We start from the raw sequence: 24,869 nt of genomic DNA, 5'->3' as shown, positions 1-24,869 counted from the left end.
CTTTCTATGAGTATCACATTTATAAGAAAGATGCCAAGTAATTCTTAGTCAAGTCTGCATATTTAAATATCCCCCAAATTAATTCACTGAGAAAATGCTAGGTTTGCTAAAAATACAGAGAGTAATAACAAAGTCCCATATACCTAACACTCAGCTTCAGCAAACCCTAGCATTTTCTCCTATTTATTATATAATTTTTTTTTTGAGAAGTAAAAATCTGTCAAGTACCCTCCTGACATCAGTTTCTTCTTTCTTCTCTTCCCAGAGGGACCATTCTCCTGAATTGGGTATATTTCAATGGGAAATGTGTATATTTCAATGGGAAATGTGTATATCTCTGTATTTTTCTGTATGTTTAAAATAGTTCCAAATTAAAAAGAAATAAGTTCTGTATTTTCTACTGGCTGAGAAACTGTGTTTTCAAAATATACCACAGTTGATAGTATAGAGCTGATAGAGAGGCATTGATTTTATTTATTTATTTATTTTTCCATTTATTTTTATTAGTTGGAGGCTAATTACTTTACAACATTGCAGTGGTTTTTGTCATACATTGAAATGAATTAGCCATGGATTTACATGTATTCCCCATCCCGGTCCCCCCTCCCACCTCCCTCTCCACCCGATCCCTCTGGGTCTTCCCAGTACACCAGGTCCAAGCACTTGTCTCATGCATCCAGCCTGGGCTGGTGATCCGTTTCACCCTAGATAATATACATGTTTCGATGCTGTTCTCTTGAAACATCCCACCCTCGCCTTCTCCCACAGAGTCCACAAGTCTGTTCTATACATCTGAGTCTCTTTTTCTGTTTTGCATATAGGGTTATCGTTACCATCTTTCTAAATTCCATATATATGTGTTAGTATACTGTAATGGAAGCAACCTAGATGCCCATCAGCAGACGAATGGATGAGGAAGCTGTGGTATATATACAGCATGGAATATTACTCAGCCATTAAAAAGAATTCATTTGAATCAGTTCTAATGAGATGGATGAATCTGGAGCCCATTATACAGAATGAGGCATTGATTTTAAAATGTGCTCCCTGATAGCTCAGTTGGTAAAGAATCTGCCTGCAACACAGGAGACCCCAGTTCGATTCCTGGATTGGGAAGATCCCCTGGAGAAGAGAAAGGCTACCCACTCCAGTATTTTGGCCTGGAGAATTCCATGGACTGTATAGTCCATGGGGTTGCAAAGAGTTGGACATGGTGGAGCGACTTTTACTTTTACTTTAAACAATGGAGGGCCAGAGACACCTGCTCACTGATGAGGCTTCAGGCATTTTGTAACTCTATAATTTAAGGCAACTGTTTGAGCCTCAGTTTTGTCATCTGTAAAATGGGGATAACCTCTGTCTTGCCTACTTCATAGGGATGTTGTGAGAGTGAATGAGGCTGTAGTAATAGAAGTAAGAAGTGATCTTTGGAATAATTGCTGCTCATGATTGAGCAGTAGCTGTGTTTTCAGACAGGCCCTAAACATTTATTATTTCCTTTAAGGCTGATAACAACTCTAGGATATAAGTATTATTTTTTACATAAAAAACAGTCAAGCTCTGAAACATATGGTTTTCCCATGCTCTTTCTTCCAGAACCAACTTCTGCCAACAAGGAAGAAGCAATGACTAGGAGATGGAGGACCTACAGTGGTCTGTGACCCACCTGTGACCTGGCACAGGAAGTTCTGACCAACCAAGATAATGGTGAATAACCAGGCTGTGCAGATTTCTTTGGACATTATAGGTCTTGGAAATAGAGAGTGAATCAAACCATTAGTGGCAGGAATCAAAGCTGAGAGAACACACAGAGACAGGATGCCAAAGTGGGGGGTGGCAGGTGTGTTTAAGGGGACACCACTGGACCATGTGTCACGTGAGTTGTGAGTCAGTGCAAGTTGTAAATTAGCAGAAGCCAGGAAGCATAGAATAGATGCCCAGAAGACAGAATTGGTTTGCTGATTGGTAGTGACAGGGAAAATGAGGGGTTAAATCACCCTCATATTTGTACGTTGACAAACACTCATGCGGTTGTACCAGTCAAGGTCCCAGCTGGAAACATATGGTACCCTCAAAAGAAGGATGAAGAAGAGTTGGATAAAGGGACAATTTACCAACGGTGACACAGAGTTAAGGAAACCAACAAGGAACAATGAGGCTTCTGGGATTAACAACCATGGGAGTCCCACAGTCCTAATTAGGCAAGAGGAAGGATTTGTTACTGGAACCTGGGCAGACCTAGAGCTTTATTCAATAGGAGCTGTGACTTGAAAATTTATTTATTTATTTATTTATTTAATTTTTGGCCATGCCATGTGACATATGGGATCTTGGTTCTCCAACCAGGGATTGAACCTGTATCCCCTGCATTGGAGAGCATGGAGTCTTAACCAGTGGACCACCAGGCAAGTCCCAGGAGCTGTAACTTTTGGTAAAGAAACACAACTACCAGTAACATGTTGACTTGACAAGGAAGGAGCTGGAGGAATAAATACCCCAACCTGTGTCTTTTTTTTTTTTTTGGTTATTTGCTTCCCAAACCACTTCTCAGTGCCTCCCACTAGTCAAACCCAACCAGAACCTGGAGAGCAAAATTGGTCCATTCAGGTCGGCCTGCCTGGTCACAGAGCCAGGTGAGGAAAGAAGGAGAATAGACTCGGAGCAAATGAAAACTGTCCAGTGCAGTGATGGAAGTGTCAAGATAATTCAGAACCCAGCACTGTTGAGAACACTCTCACTTCCTTGTGGTTGTGCTTTGCTACTGCTTGGGGGTTCCCATAGGGTTTTTCACCCTTGTTTTCACAAGAAGCCATGGAATATGAAGCAATGCATGAAGACACCTGGGTGAGTCTCTTGCAATCAAAAGAGCCTAGAAACATAAAAGTGTTAATGCATTTCCTCCATGGTGGAAATGGGAGAGCCTGGAACCAAAGCCACCAGAATCTGGGTCTAAATTCAAGCTCTTTCCGTTTCACAAAAGTGGCTGTACAAGTGTGATAGCGGCCCCCTGAAAACATGTAGAAGCTCTGAATGTCAAGTTATTTTGTGGGAAGCCACTGGGACAGATCTTAGAATGTGGTGGTTAAATGTGTAAAAAGATGCCTTGGGAAGGTCCCACTCATGGAATACAGATCAGGTAAGAGCAGGGAGAGATGGAAAGCAGATGTTTAACTTTGCGATAATGATAAGGTTCTTGAGTGTGTACACTCAAGTGTGGCGGTGTGTACATACAGGGTGACAGAATTGTTCACTTGCTATGTGCAAGGCACTGCTCCAGGGTCCAAAGACGTAGCAGAGAAGCTAACAAACTCCTGCCCTCCTGGAGTTTCTGGTCATTGGAGCTGTGAGAGTAGATAATCTTTCCAAGGGAGAAGCAAATAGTGAGGCTTAGATATGCCTGTGAGGAAGAGGGTGAAACAAAGATAAGAAAAGAATCAGTGGAGTAGTAAGCAGAGGGCCATGGGGGCAACTGGCTTGGTAACATGGTGGGCAAGCCAAGAGCAAGAAGGAGGTCCACAGGGCTGACTGCTGGGGCTTGTTGCTTAGGACAAGACCAAGCAGAGGCTGCCGGCATTGACAAATGGTGGAAGCTGGGTCAGAGCAAGTCAATGAGGTGGGTGGAAACTAGATTGTGGGAGGTTATGGAGGCACCATTACAGTTAAGACTTACAACAGAAGTGCTGTGTAAGGAGGAGAATTGGATGCCTGAGTGGAATGAATTGGGAGATTGGGATTGGGATGTATACAAGAATCTGCCTGCCAATGCAAGAGACACGAGTTTGATCCCTGGGTTGGGAATATCCCCTGGAGTAGGAAATGGCAACCCACTCCAGGATTCTTTCCTGGGAAATCCCATGGACAGAGGAGCCTGGTGGGCTACAGTCCATGGAGTTGCAACGAGTCCAACATGATTGAGCACACACGCATATTTAAAACAGATAATAATGAGAACTTACTGTATTAGTTCAGGGAACTCTATTCAATGCCCTGTGTGACCTAAATGGGAAGGAAATCCAAAATAGAGAAGATAGATGTATAGGTATAGCTGATTCACTTCTCTGTATAGCTGACACTGTCACAGCAGTGTAAAGCAACTCTATGCCAATAAAAATTAATTTAAAAAAGAGAATTAGATGCCTTCATAGCACTGGTAACTTGATGTGGATATCATTCTCAAAGGATCTGGTCCTCAGATTTATGATCCTGAAATCTTAATTGCATAAGAATGGAGATGATCTTAATGCTTAAGTCATGCCAATCAGATTCATAAAAACTGATTTATAACCCCACATGCCAGGTTGGTAATTTTCAATGATTGAGATTCTTTTTCAGTGTTGGGTGTATTTGTGTCCATTATTGAGTGCACCCCATCCCAGCATTAAGCTGCTTGGAAAACTGAATTACTCATCAGAGGTTGTTCAATGGTATGAATGAGAAGAAAGGAAAATAGCTAATCCTGAGGTGTATGTCAGGGCTTCCCAGGTGGCACTAGTGTAAAGAACCAGCTTGCCTAGAAATAGAACTGCCATATGACCCAGCAATCCCACTTCTGGGCATACACACTGAGGAAACCAGATCTGAAAGAGACACGTGCACCCCAATGTTCATCGCAGCACTGTTTATAATAGCCAGGACATGGAAGCAACCTAGATGCCCATCAGCAGACGAATGGATGAGGAAGCTGTGGTACATATACACCATGGAATATTACTCAGCCATTAAAAAGAATTCATTTGAATCAGTTCTAATGAGATGGATGAAACTGGAGCCCATTATACAGAGCGAAGTAAGCCAGAAAGATAAAGACCATTACAGTATACTAACACATATATATGGAATTTAGAAAGATGGTAACGATAACCTTTTATGCAAAAAAAGAAAAGAGACTCAGATGTATAGAACAGACTTGTGGACTCTGTGGGAGAAGGCGAGGGTGGGATGTTTCAAGAGAACAGCATCGAAACATGTATATTATCTAGGGTGAAACAGATCACCAGCCCAGGTTGGATGCATGAGACAAGTGCTCGGGCGTGGTGCACTGGGAAGACCCAGAGGGATCGGGTGGAGAGGGAGGTGGGAGGGGGGACCGGGATGGGGAATACATGTAAATCCATGGCTAATTCATTTCAATGTATGACAAAAACCACTGCAATGTTGTATAGTAATTAGCCTCCAACTAATAAAAATAAATGGAAAAAAAAAAAGAAAAAAAAAAAAAAAGAACCAGCTTGCCAATGCAAGGAGACATAACGAGATACGGGTTCGACCCCTCGGTCAGGAAGATCCCCCTGGAGGAGGGCATGACAACCCACTCCAGTATTCTTGCCTGGAGAATCCCATGGACAGAGGAGCCTGGTGGGCTACAGTCCACAGGGTCATAAAAAGTCAGACACAACTGAAGTGACTTAGCATACACATAGGCATGCATGAGGTGTTATGTCATCCAGGCAATGATAGAAGACTCCTCTGGTAATGTGTCTGCCTACCCCTGACCTCTAAATCTTGGAGTCCACTAATGCTCTGATCTTGGACTTGTCTTTTCCCATTGATGCTCTTGGTGATCTCATCAGTATCACTGACATCACGTATTAACGACTCCCAAATTATGTCTCCAGCCAGATTTCTAGCTTAAGCTCCAGACTCATACAGCTAAGTGGCTGCTTGAGATACCCTCACTTGGATCTCTAACAGACATCTCAAATTCTGCATGTTCAACACAGAACTGCTTGTCTCTCCCAAACCTTCTGCATCTACAGCCTTCCCTGGTGAGTGATGGCAGTTCCATTTTCCAATGGCTAAGGTCAAAATCATTGGAGTTGTCTTGAGTTCTCTGTTGTTCTCATATCCCATGTCTGGTGCATCAGATAATCCTGCAGACTTTCTTCAAAATATAACCAGACCAGACAATCTCAAGACACCTCCACTGCCATCATCCGGGTCTGAGCCACCATCATTTAAAAAAAAAAAAAAATTCTAAATTCCATATATATGCGTTAGTATACTGTATTGGTCTTTATCTTTCTGGCTTACTTCACTCAGTATAGTGGGCTCCAGTTTCATCCATCTCATTAGAACTGATTCAAATGAATTATTTTTAATGGCTGAGTAATATTCCATGGTGTATATGTACCACAGCTTCCTTATTCATTCACCCGCTGATGGGCATCTAGGTTGCTTCCATGTCCTGGCTATTATAAACAGTGCTGTGATGAACATTGGGGTGCACGTGTCTCTTTCAGATCTGGTTTCCTCAGTGTGTATGCCCAGAAGTGGGATTGCTGGGTCATATGGCAGTTCCAATTCCAGTTTTTTAAGAAATCTCCACACTGTTCTCCATAGCGGCTGTACTAGAAAGATGGTAACGGTAACCCTATATGCAAAACAGAAAAAGACACAGATGTACAGAACAGAATTTTGGACTCTGTGGGAGAAGGCGAGGGTGGGATGTTCTGAGAGAACAGCACTGAAACATGTATATTATCTAGGGTGAAACAGATCACCAGCCCAGGCTGGATGCATGAGACAAGTGCTCGGGCCTGGTGCACTGGGAAGACCCAGAGGAATCGGGTGGAGAGGGAGGTGGGGGGGGGGATCGGGATGGGGAATACATGTAAATCCATGGCTGATTCATGTCAATGTATGACAAAAACCACTACAATATTGTAAAGTAATTAGCCTCCAACTAATAAAAATAAATGGAAAACAAAACAAAACAAAATTTATTTGGTTGCATTGAGTCTTAGTTGTGACACTCGGGAACTTCATTGGGTCAAGCGGGATCTTTCATTGTGGTGCAGGGGCTCTCTAATTAAGGCATGCCAGTTTAGTTTCTTTGCAGCATGTAGTATCTTAGTTCCCTGACCAAGGATTGAACCCACGTCCCCCAAACTGCAAGTCAGATTCTTAACCGGTGGACCACCAGGGAAGCTGGTAAAACAGTATCAGCTCTTGCTTGGATGATCACACTGGCTTTTTATCTGGCCAGTTCCCAACCAGAAATAAGAGTGAGTGTCTTGATTATGAGTGTCAGATTATGCCACTCCTCTGCTCGGGACCTTCCAATGGCTTCTGTTTAGATGGGCCCCACCACCTCTCCAACCTCATCTCCTACCATTCTCCTCCCCGCTCACTCTGCTCCATCATTCTGAGCTACTCTGCTTCCCCACCACACCCCAAACATGCTCCTACCTTGGGCCTTTGATGCTTCCTTTTTACCTAGAATGTTTTCCTTCAGATGCCCACTTGGCATCCCTCTCTTGCCTCTTCTAGGGCTTTGCTCAAACCCCATGAGGTCTTCCTTGCCTAACCAAAGCAACGCTGTGGTCCCTCTGCCCTGCTCTTCCTTTTCCCTTCCCCTGCTGCTTTTCTCCATTGCCTCTTCCACCCCCTAATTTCCTACACACACTATGATTTGTCTGTTTATTTTGGTAACTGTCTCCCATGCTAGAGTGAAAGTTCCAGCAGGTTGGGATTTTTGTTGATTTTACTCACTATGTATCCCCAGGACCCAGAGCAGGGTCTGAGAGTATATGTTCATTGAATGAAGGAATGAGATTATTTCTGTCCCAAAAGGGTGTATCTCTCCAGCAGCCCCAAACACCCTATTAGCCCGCCAGTGTCCTTTGTCCCTGGGTCTTGCTGGGCAAACATCCACACCCCACAATCCCTGCCCAACCAGCCCTGTACCATCCACAGCCCCAGTCTCATGCCCAGATGCCCTGTGGAAGGCTGGGAAGGGAAGGAAAAGGAAGGCTCAAGCTTTCCCTTCACTCGGAACATCTTTTGCCTTCCTGAGTTTACTCACAGGGCGCTGTTGTGGTTTAGGTTGTATTCAAGCACTTATTTGAGACAACCTCTCAGGTAGCATCTGGAGGGTCACCATCCCTTTAGGAACATTCCCCTTGTGACTGGCAGGAATTGTTTTCTCAATCCCCTGCCATCTGTGGAAAACTAAAGGCAGTAATAGGGAAAGGAGTAGGAAAGAACATGGGAGGAACAAGGTTTCAGGAAAATGCATGGGACTCTGTGTGGTGGCCTACAGCATCTGGGTGCAGAAAAAACATTGGGTGCTTTGCGCCTGTGTCTGATAACATGACCCCCAGGGTGAAAAGTGCTGAGGATTAATGATTGGTGAAACCAGGCTGGCATTTTGCCTGAATCACATGTGCTGGGCCAATGGGCCAAAATCTCACATTCCTTACACCAGCCTTATTCTTCTCCTCCAAGAGATTCTACATTTATCCTGCATATTGCCCATGAACTGTGGTTACATCCTATGCATTTATTAAATTAAAAGCCCATGGATCTACTATACATCCCAACCTGGCTTTTCCCCTCAACGTTATTGAAGTATAATTAAGAAGTAAAAATTGTATACATTTAAGGTGTACAACATGTTTTGATATAAGATGCTGGTCAAAGGGTACAAAGTTTCAGTTATGCAAGATGAATAAATTCTTAAGATCAAATGTGCACTATGGTGATTATAGCTAATGTCAGGGACTGTAGCTTGCCAAGCTCCTGTCTATGAAATTCTCCAGGCAATACTGGAGTGGGTTGCCATTTCCTACTTCAGAGGATCTTCCTAACCCAGGGATGGAATCCATGTCTCTTGGGTTGCCTGCATCAGCAGGTGGATTCTTTACCACTGTGCCACCTGGGAAGCCCATAGTTAATAATACTGCATTGTATAATTGAATTTACTAAGACAGTGAATGTTCTTGCCATGTGCACAAAAGTAACATGTGAGGTGATAGACATGTTAACTAGCTTGATTGTGGTAATCATGTCACAAGGTATATTTATATCTAACCTAGCTTCAAGCTTTGGGGAAAAGCAAAGAGAAATGCTTGCTTTCAGGGAATGCCAAGTTCTCTGATGCTCACAGGTAGATAACTGTGTGCTCCAACTGTATGTGCTAAGATCCAGCTCTATGTCAGAGAAATTCTACTTCCACTGGACTTCAGATCAGCAAACAAAGTTTTTATGTCAGAATATGCATTATGCCCCATCAAAGCATTTGTCAGGAGCAACCCTGGATACTAAATCAATATGAATTAAATTAAAGATGGAAAGAGTAAGAGATTAAGTTACTCATTCTTTGTTCATTAAAGCAGAACTAAGTCTTATTTTTTGGTTTCAACCTGGTTCTCCCAGGTTGAAAGAAAAAAAAAGGGTTAAGACGATGCTTTGTGCGTGTGTTAGTTGCCAAGTCGAGTCCGACTCTTACAACCCCATAGACTATAGCCTGCCAAGTTCTTCTGTCTGTGGAATTCTCCAGGCAAGAATACTGGAGTGGGTAGCCATTCCCTTCTCCAGGGGATCTTCCTGACCCAGAGATCGAACCCAGGTCTCCTGCATTGCAGGCAGATTCTTTACCATCTGAGCCACCAGGGAAGCCCAAACGATGCTTTGCTATCTCACAAACAGTTAACTTCAGCACTGCTTGGTCCCTAGGCATCTCTAAGAGAAGAGAGGATGGAGTTGCTTTCTTAAAGTTCCAGTGCTCTTGGCAGTCTGTTTGGTCCCAATAGTCTCCCGTGGGTGGCGTGTATAAATGACACTTGACATAGCGGATGGCCTGGGAGTCTGTGGGACTAGGTGGATGTGGTTAGTTTTCTGCTAGAAAACGAATAGTTTCAAGTCCTCTCCTGTTAGTTTCACCACTTAGAAACAGGAACTCAGGATTCCAGACATCTGGAAAATTCAACCCTGCCTTAACAAAAACTGAGTATTATGAGGAAGGTATGATGCTAAATCCAACCTTTATGAATAGAGATAGGGCTGGAGGGGAGAGACACAGGGTGTGGCATTAGAGTCCCATATGGGGCGATGTGCGTGGGGGTGCGGAGTAGTAGACTGACAGAGGGACAGAGGGCCTGGCCACTCCAGTCTCTAGACTCTGCAGAGTGCTTGCACTGAGGGTCAAGGAGCAGTGAGATGTCCCAGGAACAGGAATTCTGCAGCGATGTGCATCCCAGGTTATAGGCGGTTAGAAAACCTTCACAAGGGTTATTACCACCTTTTCTTATGTGGTCAAGCCCTACCCACCTGAGGTCAAGTTCCCAGGTAGGCTGGCAGGAGCAAGGTATAACTGTTCCCCCCTTTCCTGGCTCCAGTCTCCAGGGTAGAGAAATCAGGAGCCAGGCAAAACCTTGTTAACCTTTTGTGACCAGAGTGAACAAAACTAATCCCAAAGTGCCACTTTTCCTCCCATTCCTCCACTTGACCTTAACTTCCCTACTTTGGCAGAGTCCTGGGTGAAAGGTCTAGTTACATTTCTTCCCCATGGATGTACCTCCTATGATCATTTATAATTCACTCCCAATCAAATCAAGAGGCAGATGGTTATATAATGTGTAATCTTATCTGGAGATGTACTCAGGGGTGATCCAACCTTGATGGAGATTTCCAATTACAGATCCGACTCACTGTTATATATTCAATCATCTGTTTTATTTTAAAACATGTCTACACTGCATTGAGCACAACACAGATGTGACCAGGAAACCCACAGCCCTGTCCCAGCAGGTGATGGGTCCAGTGTATGACTTGGGCTTGACTATTATTTTTCACAGTAAGAAAAAAAAAAAAAAGAGAATAAGAAAGAGGAAATTAACATTATTCCCAACTCCTGTTCAGGAATCTGAGTGATGAAATGGAAGGGTAGTTAAGAGATTCATAAAGCATTTCCAAAGCCCGTCTTCTCCATCAGTCGATGTTCAAATATTGAACCTGGGATTTTGGACTAGCTGGACTTGAGTGACACAAGGGCATACTGTTTAAAATTACATCCATCCATTACTGCAAAAGGTAGGGGAACAGGCCAAGCTTTCTGACTGATAGTCTACTTTTTCCTGTTTTATGAACCTGATGAATTCAGAGGCTATCAGAAATGTATAACCACAACTGTGACACAGCATCTGCTCAGCGTAAAACCTTTTTGTGTAGGGGAAAGAATTTAGTTGGCCTACAGGGAGAAATGTCCTGAGCTGGATGGTGCCAATACAGAATTGTCAATCATGACCCCACTGAAATATGGGGGATCTTGTGAAAACCAGAAACAGCTTCCATTTTAAGATAAAGTCTCTAAATCCAGGTGCTTTTTAAAAATTAGTATTCCCATTTCTTTCCTCTGAAGCAGAAAGTAAATGCTAGGAAGCTGACAGGTTTTGTCTGTCACAAGCACACACAGGGTTTGGGGACCACTGCGGCTCTCAGTTCCTGGAACACCTGAGCCTCTGGCATCACTGGGCCTCCAACAGCCTTTTTTTGCATCCAGGGCTGAGGTCCTCATATTCCAGAACAAAGAAGCCAATATGGAGGACTTGGGTGATGGGGAAGCGAGAAGGTCACCCCGTCAGGTCTGGATCTCTATCATCTGAGGAAAATGGAAGTAAAAAATTTATACTTGTGTACAAACAAACCTTTGATTCATCAAGTCATCGACGGAGAAGACAGCAGAGTACACCGAGACCCTTGGTGTGAGAAACAAAACACCTTCCCCAAAGTTAAGACTTCTATTTGTGATCTAAAATAGGCGTCTTTGAAATGCCTTACCTGGACCAGTGAAAGCCAGTTGCTAATTACATATTACACAAGTATAAATTTTCTACTTCATTATCCATACCAAATCAGGCTCTAAAAACGGACCCCACTGGACTGGAATGTGTATGCTTTAACAGATCAGAAACTGAAGAGCACTTATGCCACTGACTGACATAGCTCTATACCCAGGGACACCATTGGTATAAATATTTTCAGATTCCTTTGCATTTTAACAATAACAGAGGATAGTCAAAACAAAGACTAATTACAAAGACAAAAACAAAGACAATTACAGCTTCTGACATCTGCTGAATGATTGTGTTGGTCATAAAGTTTGTTCAGATTTTTCTGTAAGATCTTACGGTAAAAACCTTAACAAATTTTTTGGCCAACCCAATCTATTGTCTATTTAGTTACAAATCGGGTTTAACACAGCTTTGCTCCATTTTCTATGCATTTTGCCTTTTAAATCACACACAAAATTTATATTAAAACAATATTTTTTTTCAAAAGACAAAGGCTTAGAGGAGCACGTCTTATGAATACTCTTTCCTTCAGTTAGTTTTAGCGAGTGGAGGGATCACCATGGATTTTGAGTGTGGTGGTGAAGCAATTCCACGGGTCATCTTCTCCATGTGCTCAGGGACGGGGCAGGGGGGGATGTTGGAAGCTCTCTTTTTTAAAAATGTATTGGCAGGACAGCACAATTCTTTAGCACTTTAGGGCCTGTGAAGACAAGGAGAAAGGTGACTGTCACTTCTTTTACTGGCATTGTGACTACTAGGTCCTGGGGCTCTTATCTCCCTACTCATCCCTCCTCCAGGCCTGATTCTCAGGATCACATTCAGGCCTGACTTAGGGTCAGGCTCCCAGGCATTTCCAGATACATAAATCTGCAACTGTATTGCTGCTTGTGTCCCTTGATGCCCCCAGTCATATAACAACATTTATCCTCTTCCCATTCAATCATATATTATCTCCCCAACAGAAATAAGAAAATGTTTTCCTCTGGCTATGAATTTGAAATGTTCTGAATTCCTAGGAAATTTTAATGGAGAAATAATTCCTTTTCCTGGGTGTGTGGGTGCATGCAGGACAGGCGTGGAGGGAGGGGCCCCTGCACCAGCAGAATTCCTTATCAGAATAGGGTCCTCGCTCTGCCACTAATGTTCTTCTGAGAACCACCTACCTCTGAGGACTGGTAGTAGGGTGATTGTGTATCGTTAAAACTTGGTTTGGGTTTTCCTTCAAGTTCACTGAGTCAGAAAATTAAGAGGTCAAATTGGGTCAGATCGCAATGGAAATCAACGGAAGAACCATCTGGGGTGTTCTCTTGGAAACTTACAAGGGGACACTTCAGATGCGGTGCTTAGGGAGGTTTGGTGGCTTCTGCACATGATCTTTATTTAAAGTGTCTATTAGTTCAAAGGTAAGAGCCTAAAGTTTATACTTACGAGTATCTTCCCGACATTTTCCGATAAATCACACGGATGATTACACCAATGATTGCGATGCCTAGTAAGACGCCAACAATGATTGCAACCAGGGTCCCCATTGACAAGCCACCTGAATGAGACAGAAAAAAAAAAAAAAAAAGCACAGTCCCCAGATGAACAATACAGCAGCAATAAGCAATGTCACAGGCCCACTGTAGATAACAAATGATGCTCTATGTTGTTTGTCCTCTATCTAGTAGGAGGTGACTTAGAAGGGGAAAAGAGCTGGGGTTATTCTAATCACAGAAAGATTTCTGGATCTCAAGATATATCAAGAAGCATACCATTCTGACTAGATGGCTTCACTGTTAACTACTGAGTAGCTTTAGTGTACACATAGCTATTGAATTAGCCCCAATTTCCATCCTTAGGAACCATAAATTGTGATATGACACCATTCTCCACAGCTGTTGTGAAGACTCACTTGTGGTTTGCTTATTTTCATACACAGGCAATTCCCTTTTCTCTCTTAAGAGATTTGAAACATTTTCAAAAGGTTTTCTGCTCCCGTTGATTACAATCCAGGAAAGAATGTTAATTCATCACAAAGATTAAAGTTCAAAGAAACCTTTTTAAAAACTCCCATAAGAATGTTTTGATAACAAAATCTAACCCACCTTTCTGAGCGACTTTTGGTTTTTCTCCGTCTGTTTTCCCTATAAAGAGAGAGTTGCAATGATATAGAATTATTAGGAGTTAATAACTATAATTTAACAATTGACAGAAGATGGACTTACTCTAAGTGGAAGGTAGCAAAACACAAGCAAAGAGGATAATTTCTTAAGTAAATTGGATCAGGGGACTTTTAAGCAGGCTCTGACATGATCCTGTCTTTAAAACTATTATTTATTGAATTTATGAATGCTTCTTCACACCTATGAGTCCATAGTTCTTTGGTAAATGTTACTTTTTTCCCCACCTACTATGGAGAGCAGAGTCAAGGTAACTCACCCAGAGAGATCTTAAATAAATGGTCAGAGATTTCAGAAGTTAGGGTAACAAAAGAATCCAAGGCTGTTGATTTTTGGCCCAAAGTCAAGAGCATGAAAAACTCACCCATTGGGAGGAGGTTTATTTTGAAGAAACGTCATTTTGAGAGCAAAATGTTTTGGAAGTTGTGGTCAAGACTATGATATCGCCCATCTTGCGATATCAATTTCCTTTGCTTTCGTAGAAAATCCAGATCTTACAGGGCACTTAAGCTTAATGAGACTACATCCTTTGCATTTTCAGTTCATTCAGTTCAGTTGCTCAGTCATGTCTGACTCTTTGTAACCCCATGGATTGCAACACACCAGGCTTCCCTGTCCATCACCAACTCCTGGAGCTTGCGCAAACTCATGTCCATTGAGTCGGTGATGACATCCAAGCATCTCATTCTCTGTTGTCCCCTTCTCCTCCTGCCTTCAATCTTTCCCAGCATCAGGGTCTTTTTCAATGAGTTAGTTCTTTGCATCAGGTGGTCAAAGTATTGGAGTTTCAGCTTCAGCATCAGTCCTTCTGATGAATATTAAAGACTGATTTCCTTTAGGATTGACAGGTTTGATCTCCTTACAGTCCAAGGGACTCTCAAGAGTCTTCTCTGACACCACAATTCAAAAGCATCAGTTCTTCAGTGCTCAGCTTTCTTTATACTCCAACTCTCACATCCATACACGACTACTGGAAAAACCATGGCTACGACTAGACAGACTTTTATTGGCAAAGTAATATCTCTGCTTTTTAGTATGCTATCTAGGTTGGTCATAGCTTTTCTTCCAAGGAACAAGTGTCTTTTAATTTCATGGCTGCAGTCACCATTTGCAGTGATTTTGGAGCGCCCCAAAAATAGAGTGTCTCACTATTTCTATTTGTTTTCCCATCTATTTGCCATGACATGATGGGATCAGATGCCATGATCTTAGTATTCTGAATATTGAGTCTTAAGCCAGCTTTTTCACCCGCTTCTTTCACTTTCATCAAGAGGCTCTTTAGTTCTTTTTTGCTTTCTGCCATAAGGGTGGTGTCATCTGCATATCTGAGGTTATTGATATTTCTCCCAGCAATCTTGATTCCAGGTTGTGCTTCATCCAGCCTGGAATTTCTCATGAAATACTTTGCATATAAGTTTAATAAGCAGGGTGACAATATACAGCCTTGACGTACTCCTTTCCCTGTTTGGAACCACTCTGTTGTTTCATGTCTGGTTCTAACTGTTGCTTCTTGACCTGCATACAGATTTCTCAGGAGGTAGGTAAGGTGGTCTGGTATTCCCATCTCTTTAAGAGTTTTCCAGTTTGTTGTAATTCAGTCAAAGGCTTTGGCGTAGTCAATAAAGCAGAAGTAGATGTTTTTCTGGAATTCCCTCTGTATTTATGGCACTATTATTGTAGGATTTCTATCTGCAGCTAACTCTAATCTAGTGGTTCAAATGTGAATATTCTTATTTACCTAGCATGTGGATATAAGTTGCTTAACTATGAATACCTTTCTGGAAGTAAGAAATATCACTGTTTTCTTCAGATAATTTTTACACAATTCTATTAAAAAAATAAAAGCCTTTTGTTTCTCCCATCAACTTCTTGGTATACTGAGCCCTTCATTCCTCTGGGTGGTAGTTGTTTATGAAGAAAAAGTCAAGAGGCCTTAATTTAATGAGACAACAGAGAGATGTGATTTAATCAGGCTCAGCCCTAGAATCTTAGCTCACAATTTGCAAAATATCAGATATCTAATGCTCTTCTAATCCAAAGTGAAACCAGCCAACCATCAACTGTAAGATGTTTACTTTTTCTAACGGTTGATTTGGAAAGAAAAGTTATCCACTCTGTATCAGGTCCATCTTCCAAAAAAAAAAAAAAAAAAAAAAGACATTCTTTCAAGATGGCCCTAGAGCTGTCATTGTTCAATAGCTAAGTGGTGTCTGATTCTTTAAGACCCCATGGACTGCAGCATGCCAGTCTCCTCTGTCCTCCACTATCTCCAGGAATTTGCTCAAACTAATGTCCATTGAATCAAGTGAGGCCATCCAACCATCTCATCCTCTGTAGTCCCCTTCTCCTCCTGCCCTCAATCTTTCCTAGCATCAGGGTCTTTGCCAAAGAGTCAGCTGTTTGCATCAGGTGGTCAAAATACTGGAGCTTTAGCAATAGTCCTTGCAATGAATATTCAGGGTTGATATCCTTTAGGATTGACTAGTTTGATCTCTGTGCAGTCCAAGGGACTCTCAAAGTCGTCTCCAACATCACAGTTTGAAAGCATCAACTCTTCAGTTCTCAGCCCTCTTTGTGGTCCAACTCTCACATCTGTACATGTCTACTAGAAAGACCATAACTTTGACTACATGGACATTTTTTGGCAAAGTGATGTCTCTGTTTTTCAATGTACTGTCTAGGTTTGTTATAGTTTTCCTTCCAAGTAGCAAGTGTCTTTTAACTTCATGGCCCCAGAGTACAGGTCCTTGAACCCATCTCTTCCTGCATGAGCTGAACCCATGGCTCTAGAACATTTACATGGAGCTCAAACTGATCAGGCCAACTCACAAAAAAAAAAAAGCAGTTGGGAGACTTCTGGGTTTGCAGCCTGCCCAGAACAAGTGTCATCCTATCAACTCCCTAAATGCTATACCTGGCTGACAACTACCAGTAGAGACAGGTCAAACATTTGCTTTTCATGTCTTAACATGGTGGCTCATGACACAACATACTGGGCTCTTAACACAACATTATCACCATCAATGACACCATTTTCCAGAAAATATATTACCAAAATAAAGTTTGTGGATGATTCATCACTAAATTAGAGGTACTAGCCTTATACTCCCTAAGCCTCTTCCCAATTACACTGACTGTGATCACTCAAATGTATCATGCACACGAACATCATCAAACTTGGGCATTTGATGGTAAAGGAATTTGTAGCCCTAATAAAACTACCTCTTAAAAAGCCAAGTGTTTATGATTACATTTTAACTCACATGTGAAAATTTCTTGGAACACTGATGCATGAAGTAGGAATGTGCCATAAGTCACAGTTTTTGTGAAAGGGTGGGGAAGAGGACAGACAAGAAAGTAATGATGAGTATTTTCCAGGAAATTGAGACATTTTCAAGGAATAGGAGAAATATTCTGGTACTATATAAAAAAAAAAACCACTCAACTTGGAATATTCCATTTTCGGCTTGCCATGAATAAGCTATCAATTCTTGTTACAAATGATCAATGCTTCTCCAAAATTTTGAAATGTTTCCAGTGAGTAATTACATTGATTCTTTCCTTGATTAACCCTATTTAGTTCACTCTGGTATTTAATGTCAACAATTTCTTTAGCATCTTAGAGTAACCCTTAGGCGTTATTCTCTAAGCATATTATGAAACTTTTCTATCTTTGTAGTAAAATACACATAATATGAACATTACTATCTTCACCGTTTTTAAGTGTACTATTTGATGGTATTATGTACATTCACCTGGTATGCAACCATTAGCCCCATCCATCTCCACAACTCTTTATCATCTTGCAAAACTGACACTCTCTAGCCATCTCCACTACCCGCACCCCCACAAACACCATTCTGCTTTCTGTCCATGATTTTCACTACTCTATGTACCTCCCCTAAGTGGAACCACAGTGCACTTGTCTTTTGGTGACTGGTTTATTCCATTTATTCCTCAAGGTTCATCCATGTTATAGCATGTGTGAGAATTTCCTTCCTATTAAAGGCTGAATAATATTCCATTGCATGTATATGACACATTTTGTATGTGTCATGAGTATATTTTGTATATGACCCAATCATCTATTCAGGGACAGCTGGGTTGCTTCCTTGTTTCAACTATGGTGTATAATGCTGCTGTGACCATAAGTGTACAAATACAAAGCATTTAAAAAATCTGCAGAAGTACTTTAGAGTTTTAAAAACCAGATTGGTGATTGGGAATTGTATATCAAACAATAAGGACTAACTTTCTAGGTGTTCAGCTGTGCAACTGGTTCTAGGAACCATAGGTTCAGGGGAGGTCCTTATGTTTACTTTCATTTAAAGATGAAAACACCTAACTAGGTACAATGATGATAGGAAATTGCTCAAGATAGCAAGCATTCATTGCAGTTACTAGAAGATTAGTTCCTTTTCTCTTCCACCCCTATCTACTACAAAATAAGGCATATTTTAAAAATACCTCAAAAAACTGAATTTCTTTCAAGAAAGCTCTGGAAATAGGAAGCTCTTTCTCTTACTAAGTTGTAATGGCAATCATCTTTCCTCACAATCATTAGTAATGGTCTAAACCTCATAATAGTGATGCAGACTCAAAGTTGTCCTTCAGAATTTATCCCCAGGGTGAGCCTCCATTCACATTGCTGCATATACCAGCTGTAAAGTAAAACCCCAAACCCTGCTAAGACAGGCTTAGAATAGATTCTTGCCTCACGTGTACAGATATGAACTCAATGTACAGTAAGATGGGAAATGTTAGCAATGCTATTGCTGTTCAGTCGCTAAGCTGTGTCCAGCTCTTTGTGACCCCAGGGACTCCAGCACACCAGGCTCCTTGGTCCTCCACTATCTCCCAGAGTTTGCTCAAATTCATGTCCGTTGAGTTGGTGATCCTATTGAACCGTATCATCCTCTCCGGCTCTCTTCTCCTTTTGCCTTCAGTCTTTCCCAGCATCAGGGTCTCTTCCAATGAGTTAGCTCCCTGCATCAGGTATTGGGAGCTTCAGCTTCAGCATCAATCTTTCCAATGAATACTCAGGATTTATTTAGTGTTGACTAGTATGATCTCCTTGCAGTCCAAGGGACTCTCAAGAGTCTTCTCCAGGACCACAATTCAAAAGCAGCAATTCTTTAGCATTCAGCCTTCTTTATGGTCTAACTCTTGTATCCGTACATGACTATTGGAAAAACCATAGTTTTGACTATACAGACTTGTTTAATACGCTATCTAGGTTTGGCATAACTTTCTTTCCAAGGAGCAAATGTCTTTTAATTTCACTGCAGTCACCATCCATACTGATTTTGGAGCCTAAGAAAATAAAATCTGTTATTGCTTCCACTTTTTCCCCTTCTAATTGCCAGGAACTGATGGGACTGGATACCATGATCGTAGTTTTTTGAATGTTGAGTTTCAATGGTAGGACAGAATCTAAGATATAGATAGGTTGGCTAACTTTTGCCCTCTTGGGTATCAACACAAAGTTTTTTGTGTAGCATTATATCAGCTTACTGTCAGCAATATGACACTAGTAGCTATCTCACTTACTTTTGTGGGGGCATTATCACTGCTGTCACTCGAAATAGAGAGCAGAGTTCAACAACCCAATAAATATGAACTCTGAACCTACCACACAAAGCTTGGTTCAAAATTACTGCTTACATTCCAACAAGTGCCATGCTGATGATTGTATTTGTCCCTGGATTTTTGGGAATGCACTGATGGTGCAAAAGAAGATCAACCCCTGCTAGGGTGACTGTTTTTCTTACCCTGGGAGTGACTAGTTGCTGGTACATGGGTATGGACTGTGGTCTTGGTAGTTGTGCTCTGGGAAGGTGTGCTTTTGGCTGTTGTGCTTTCGCCTGTTGGCAGATCTTCTCTGTGACTTTGTGTTACATTCTCTGTTCCTGTCAGCATCTATTGGAGATATAAAAGGCAAAACAGAAATAAAACTTAATACTGTAAAATATATACTCTATCTTATGTCAGAAACTGATTTAAAGTAGTATAAATATATAAGCTATATGATGGCATAAATTTAAAGTGGAAACAAGATAACACACATAAGAAACAAGAATGGAGACAGGAATAAAATCATGCCTACTCTAGAAATAAATCCCAAATGCTGAGCATGCTGACTACCTGAGGTGTAAGATTTTAGAAAATACTGGGTCACTAGGCATTAATTCTTTCCTTCCCTTGAACTTGAATGGTACATTTTTTCCTGTAATGTTTATTCAGCACATATTATGTTGTATTATTTTTAATGCCTTTCCTCCCCCAGAGCTTACCATTTGCAGGCCCTCTAAATACCTTCTCATTAACACCACAAAAAACCCCTAAGAAGTAAGTCCTATTTTTTTAAGCTATTTTTGGCTGCTTTGGGCCTTCCTTGCTGGGTGTGGGCTTCTCTGGTTGTGACTCGAGGGCTCCAGAGTGTGCAGGCTCAGTAGTTACGGCACACAGGCTTAGTTGCCCCACAGCATGTGGAATCTTAGTTCCCCAACCAGGGGTTGAACCCACATCCCCTGCATTGGAAAGCGGATTCTTAACCATTGGACCACCAGGGAAGTTTCAAGAAGTAAATTCTATTATTAGCCCTATAATATGAACAAGGTTTAGAGAGATCAGATAATATGCTCAAGCTCACATAGCCAACAAGCAACAGAACAAGGCTTGGAAATGGTTTTGTTGACTCCAAAGTTCATGTCAATATAGCATTTAACAAGCTAATGAGTACAGGCAAAAAAACAAACAAACAGATCAGTGGAATTATATAAAACTTAAAAACTTTGTGCATCAAAGGACACAATCAACAGAATGAAAAGGTGACCTATGGAATGGGAGAAAATACTCACAAATCATATTATCTGATAAAAGTATATAGAACTCCTATAAATGAATACCAAAAAAATCTAATAACCTGATTTTAAAAATGGGAAAAAGGACTCGAGTAAATCAATCTCCAAACATGGTATACAACGGCCAACAAACATACAAAAGATACTCAATTGTACTAATTATCAGAGAAAAACAAATCAAAAGCACAATGAGATTATCACCTCACACCAGTTAGGAGGGCTACTATCAAAAGAACAGAAAATAAATTGGAACCATTGTGCACTGTTGATGGGGTCATAGAATGGATGCAACACTAGGGAAAACAGAATGGAGGTCCTCAGAAAAATTGAAAATAGAATTAGCATATGATCCAGCAATGCTACTTCTGAGTATAAACCCAAAAAAATTAAAAGCAGGGTTTGGAAGAGATATTTGCACATCCATGTTCATAGCACTATTCATAAAAACAAAGAATTGAAAGCAATCCAAATGCATGAAGAAAATGTAGTATATACTTACATACAATGGAATATTATTCAACCTCCAAAGAGAAAACATTCTTACACATGCTACAACATGGATGAACACTGGGGGCAATTATGCTCAAGCATACTAAAATAAGCCAGTCTCAAAATATCCTTGCATGTGATCACATGTCTATGAAGCAACTTCCTCTCTTCTTGGGACACTCACCGGAGTTGCCAAGGGTTCTTTACTGGCAGCTGGGGTTGTCATGTAATCTTCCACACCCAGGGTCGTCTTCTCATCTTTCACATCTGTAGTCACATCATCTTCTGGCCGGACCGTGCTGGCTGAAAAGGGGAGATCGAGTCAGACCTCAAGGTGAAATCATGGGCAGACCTGACTGGTCAGCTACAATCAGATTTTTTTTTTCATTTTTTTGGGGTATTTTTTCCTTTTTAGGGAGTTTTCATTCTGGCTTAACACAAACCATTCTACATATACAGAACAGCCTGGTCATCTCCATTGTAAAAGAAAGGAAGATGGGACTCCAAAAAGGTGAAGCAGCCAGACCCTCCCTGGTTCCCACTGAGGCGTGCTGGACAGTGGGATGGGTATGGGTGTGTATGTGTTTACACCTTGACTTTTCTTTCAATAATGAACCTGATTCTTTCTGGTGCCATTTCATATAAAGAATTAATGCATTTAGGTTAATAGAATTTCATATAGACCCAGAAAAATTCTCAATTAGAGTCTGGAAAGATTTCTGAACATGTTGATTAGCAGGCTCTCTGTTACAAAGAGTGAAGTTAAGTTGGAAAGAGGAAAACAAATATCATATATTAACGCATATATATGGAATCCAGAAAAACGGTACTAATGAACCTATCTGTAGGGCAACAGTAGAAGACACAGACATAGAGAACAAACTTGTGGATGTGGTGAGGGAAGGAGAGGATGCAGCAAATTGAGAGAGTAGCATTAACACATATACCTTACCATGAAAGTGTCAAAGTGTTAGTCGCTCGGTATCCAACTCTCTGACACTCCATCAACTAGACTGCCAGGCTCCTCTGTCCATGGAATTCTCCAAGCAATACTGGAGTGGGTTGCCATTCCCTTCTCCAGGGGAATCTTCCTGACCCAGGGATCAAACCCAGGTCTCCTGCATTGCAGGCATATTCTTTACCGTCTGAATCACCCAGGAAGCCCTATTACCATATGTATTAATAAAACAGATAGCCAGTGGAAATTTGTTGTATGCCTCAGGGAGTTCAACCAGTGCTCTGTGACAACCCAGAGGGGTAGAATGGGGTGGGAGTTGAAAGGAAGTTTCAAGAGCAATGGGACATCTGCATACCTATGGCTGACTGATTTTGATGCATGGCAGAAACCAACACAACATTGTAAAGCAATTATCCTCCAATTAAAAATAAATACATCAAAAAAAAACTTAAATGAAGTAAAATAAATCTAGATAGTAAACTTAAAAAAAGATTAGCAGGCTCTCTCCCAAACCTACTAAATCAGAATGTCCAAAGGCAGGGGTTCCTTCTTGTTAAAATAGAGCTTGTGCTCCATTTAATTTTGAGACTGCTGTCTCCTTGAATGATTAGACCCACTGGCTCTAACTACAGACCTCATACACATAGACATAGAGGTTGACATAGAGTTCAACCTCTTCTTTGACTGTTGGGATCATCATCTACAAGGGAGAATCAGTAATATACTTACAAGGGTGCTGAGATAACTAACAGACCTTTTAGTGTACCCAGAGCTAAACTAAAGAGAGACCTCACAGCCCCTGGCCCTGGCTTTTCTGCATTACCACTGGACGAATGACCCTTTTGTGCCAATGAGAAAGGTTTCCAGAGGAGCAAGGGAATAGGTGGGGTGGGACCGCAAGTTGAATTCTAGGACGCAGGGAGGACAAGTGGCCTTTTCTTCACCCTCTACTGCAATGATTGGAGTTTATCCTGACCGAGTAGGAATGCCGTCTCAATTCATCAATAACCCTTTTCACAAGTTAAAACAAATCTGACTCACTGGTCATGGGTTCCCTCCCCAGACTCAGAGTGGCTCTGGAAGAAATTTCGTGACTAAATACAGCTGCAAAATAAGCAAGCGCACACAGCTCAGGAGCAAGAGGGAGGGGGTGGTTGGAGACTTACATGCTTAATTAAAGAGCAGATGTTCGTATCTAGGCAGCACATACGTGAGATATCCGGCCCTTGCCTTAAAATTCCTTCTTTCTCTTATGCTTAGATAGCTCAGCCAAAGGCACAGCTAATAAATATTTGATCACAGCTGGTTTGCTGATGCACAGAGGAAGGAAGCCTCTAGAGTCAATTCTCTTGTTCCAAGAGCCTCCTCTTTGCACTGAGTACTACTGAGCTGGTGCTGCCAATAAGCGCTTCCCAAGCATATGCATTATTTTCTCATCTGGGGTGGGGAAAGGCTTTCATCAGTTAGCAACTAATGGATACCTCACTGCCAGCAAACAGATTGCTCCCTTTCTCGCTGGTTGCTGGGGTGGGAGTAGGGGTTTTGATCAGCTCTCATTAAGGATTTAAGATTATGATCTCAGCAAATGTTGAATGTATTTATCAACTTCAAGGGGAAGTATCCTTTTGCCAGGCAAGCAGTCTTTATTAAAAAACTTAGCATCCTATTTTCTTTTCTTCCACTCCAGGTTCAAATACACTTAACAAACTATCCATTTAAAAACATTTTCTGGTGTGTTCAGCAAAATCACTTACCATATGGTATCCTCTAGCTTCAAAAAGCAAAACAAAACCACCCTTGCTTTAAAAAAAAATAAGCTGAATTCTTTCGTAGAAAGTTCAGTTCATTGAAAGCCTAATGATAAAAATTCCTTCTTGCTCTTTTCTACCCTTGGCCCACAGAGCCAAGGACCAAAATCGCTCTGAATAGACAAAAGGGCATTTTATGAATGACACTCATGATGAAGAGGCATGTCTTTTGTCTCACTGCCCTGGCATTCTTTTTGCTCCCTGGGAAAGTTGATCTTTAACAAGAGATGTTCACTTGTCCCTCTCATTATTTCGTCTGAAGGCTTTGCGGATGAATTGCTGAGTGTCCAGCCAGCATTTGACATCCTTTTCTCTTGAATGGTGAAATTCAAATCATGTGTTGCTGTCTCTGCTCTCCAATCATTTTCTTCTTCCTAAGACACGTGTGCGCACAGTCAACACACACACTGTTTACGTAAATGCAGTGACAAACCTGCAATAAGAGAGTCTGTTCTGGAGCGATGTCCCCTTATGCTCACATGAACACCTTCCTGCCACTCCCAGCCTCCCCCAGCCTATGGGGCAGAACCAATGGACATTTTCAACTGTCTGTAAGCCATCCACTTGCTTTGGAATTGGTGTGTATGTGTTATTCTTTTAAAAACTACTACTTCTAAGAAGATGATGTGATAAGTTGACTTGATCCTAAGGTGTTCAAGTTTGAGAACCAATAAGCACTGAAGAGATGTTTATCAGGATGAAAGTGCTAGTTATGAATCATTTTTTGTTTTGTTCTTTTTAATTATGAAAGTATGACAACACATTTACAGGAGATATGGAAAATACAGAACAAAGTTATATTGTTCTGCATTTTCATACCTATTAGAATTACATATTACAATTATTTTTTAAGTAGATAAATTAAGATTTAGTTGAAGCTTCAATATAAAACTCTCAAAACTTAATAGAATGAAATAGTAGACCTGAAAACCACTATGAACCAATTCAACATAATTAAGATTTATACAATTTTCACACAACAGCAGGATACAAATTCAAGCTCCCATAGACTATAA

At 41.3% G+C, this 24,869-nt stretch overlaps 1 protein-coding gene and 1 long non-coding RNA gene across 2 annotated transcripts in view; one reads left to right on the top strand and one right to left on the bottom strand.

The window, feature by feature from the left end:
• Positions 1 to 4,789, top strand: part of LOC110126100 (uncharacterized) — a 45,328-nt gene extending 40,539 nt beyond the window's left edge. Inside the window, exon 4 of the long non-coding RNA XR_011490300.1 lies at positions 1,597 to 4,789. This is a non-coding gene — a long non-coding RNA (uncharacterized lncRNA). The remainder of the gene's footprint in view (positions 1 to 1,596) is intronic.
• A 5,644-nt stretch (positions 4,790 to 10,433) lies between these two features.
• The window catches only part of PDPN (podoplanin), a 34,750-nt gene continuing 20,314 nt past the window's right edge, over positions 10,434 to 24,869 (bottom strand). Inside the window, exons 2-6 of the mRNA XM_020875599.2 lie at positions 21,272 to 21,390; positions 19,507 to 19,654; positions 13,661 to 13,699; positions 13,002 to 13,113; positions 10,434 to 12,273 (exon numbers count right to left, since the gene is read on the bottom strand). Of these exons, the coding sequence (XP_020731258.2) occupies positions 12,267 to 12,273; positions 13,002 to 13,113; positions 13,661 to 13,699; positions 19,507 to 19,654; positions 21,272 to 21,390 (425 nt within the window). The 3' untranslated portion in view covers positions 10,434 to 12,266. The remainder of the gene's footprint in view (positions 12,274 to 13,001; positions 13,114 to 13,660; positions 13,700 to 19,506; positions 19,655 to 21,271; positions 21,391 to 24,869) is intronic.

Source organism: Odocoileus virginianus, chromosome 11 (assembly GCF_023699985.2).
Source record: "Odocoileus virginianus isolate 20LAN1187 ecotype Illinois chromosome 11, Ovbor_1.2, whole genome shotgun sequence".
NCBI lineage: Eukaryota > Metazoa > Chordata > Mammalia > Artiodactyla > Cervidae > Odocoileus > Odocoileus virginianus.
The sequence above is the reverse complement of the archived record's forward strand: the minus strand, read 5'-3'. Positions and strand labels throughout refer to the sequence as shown.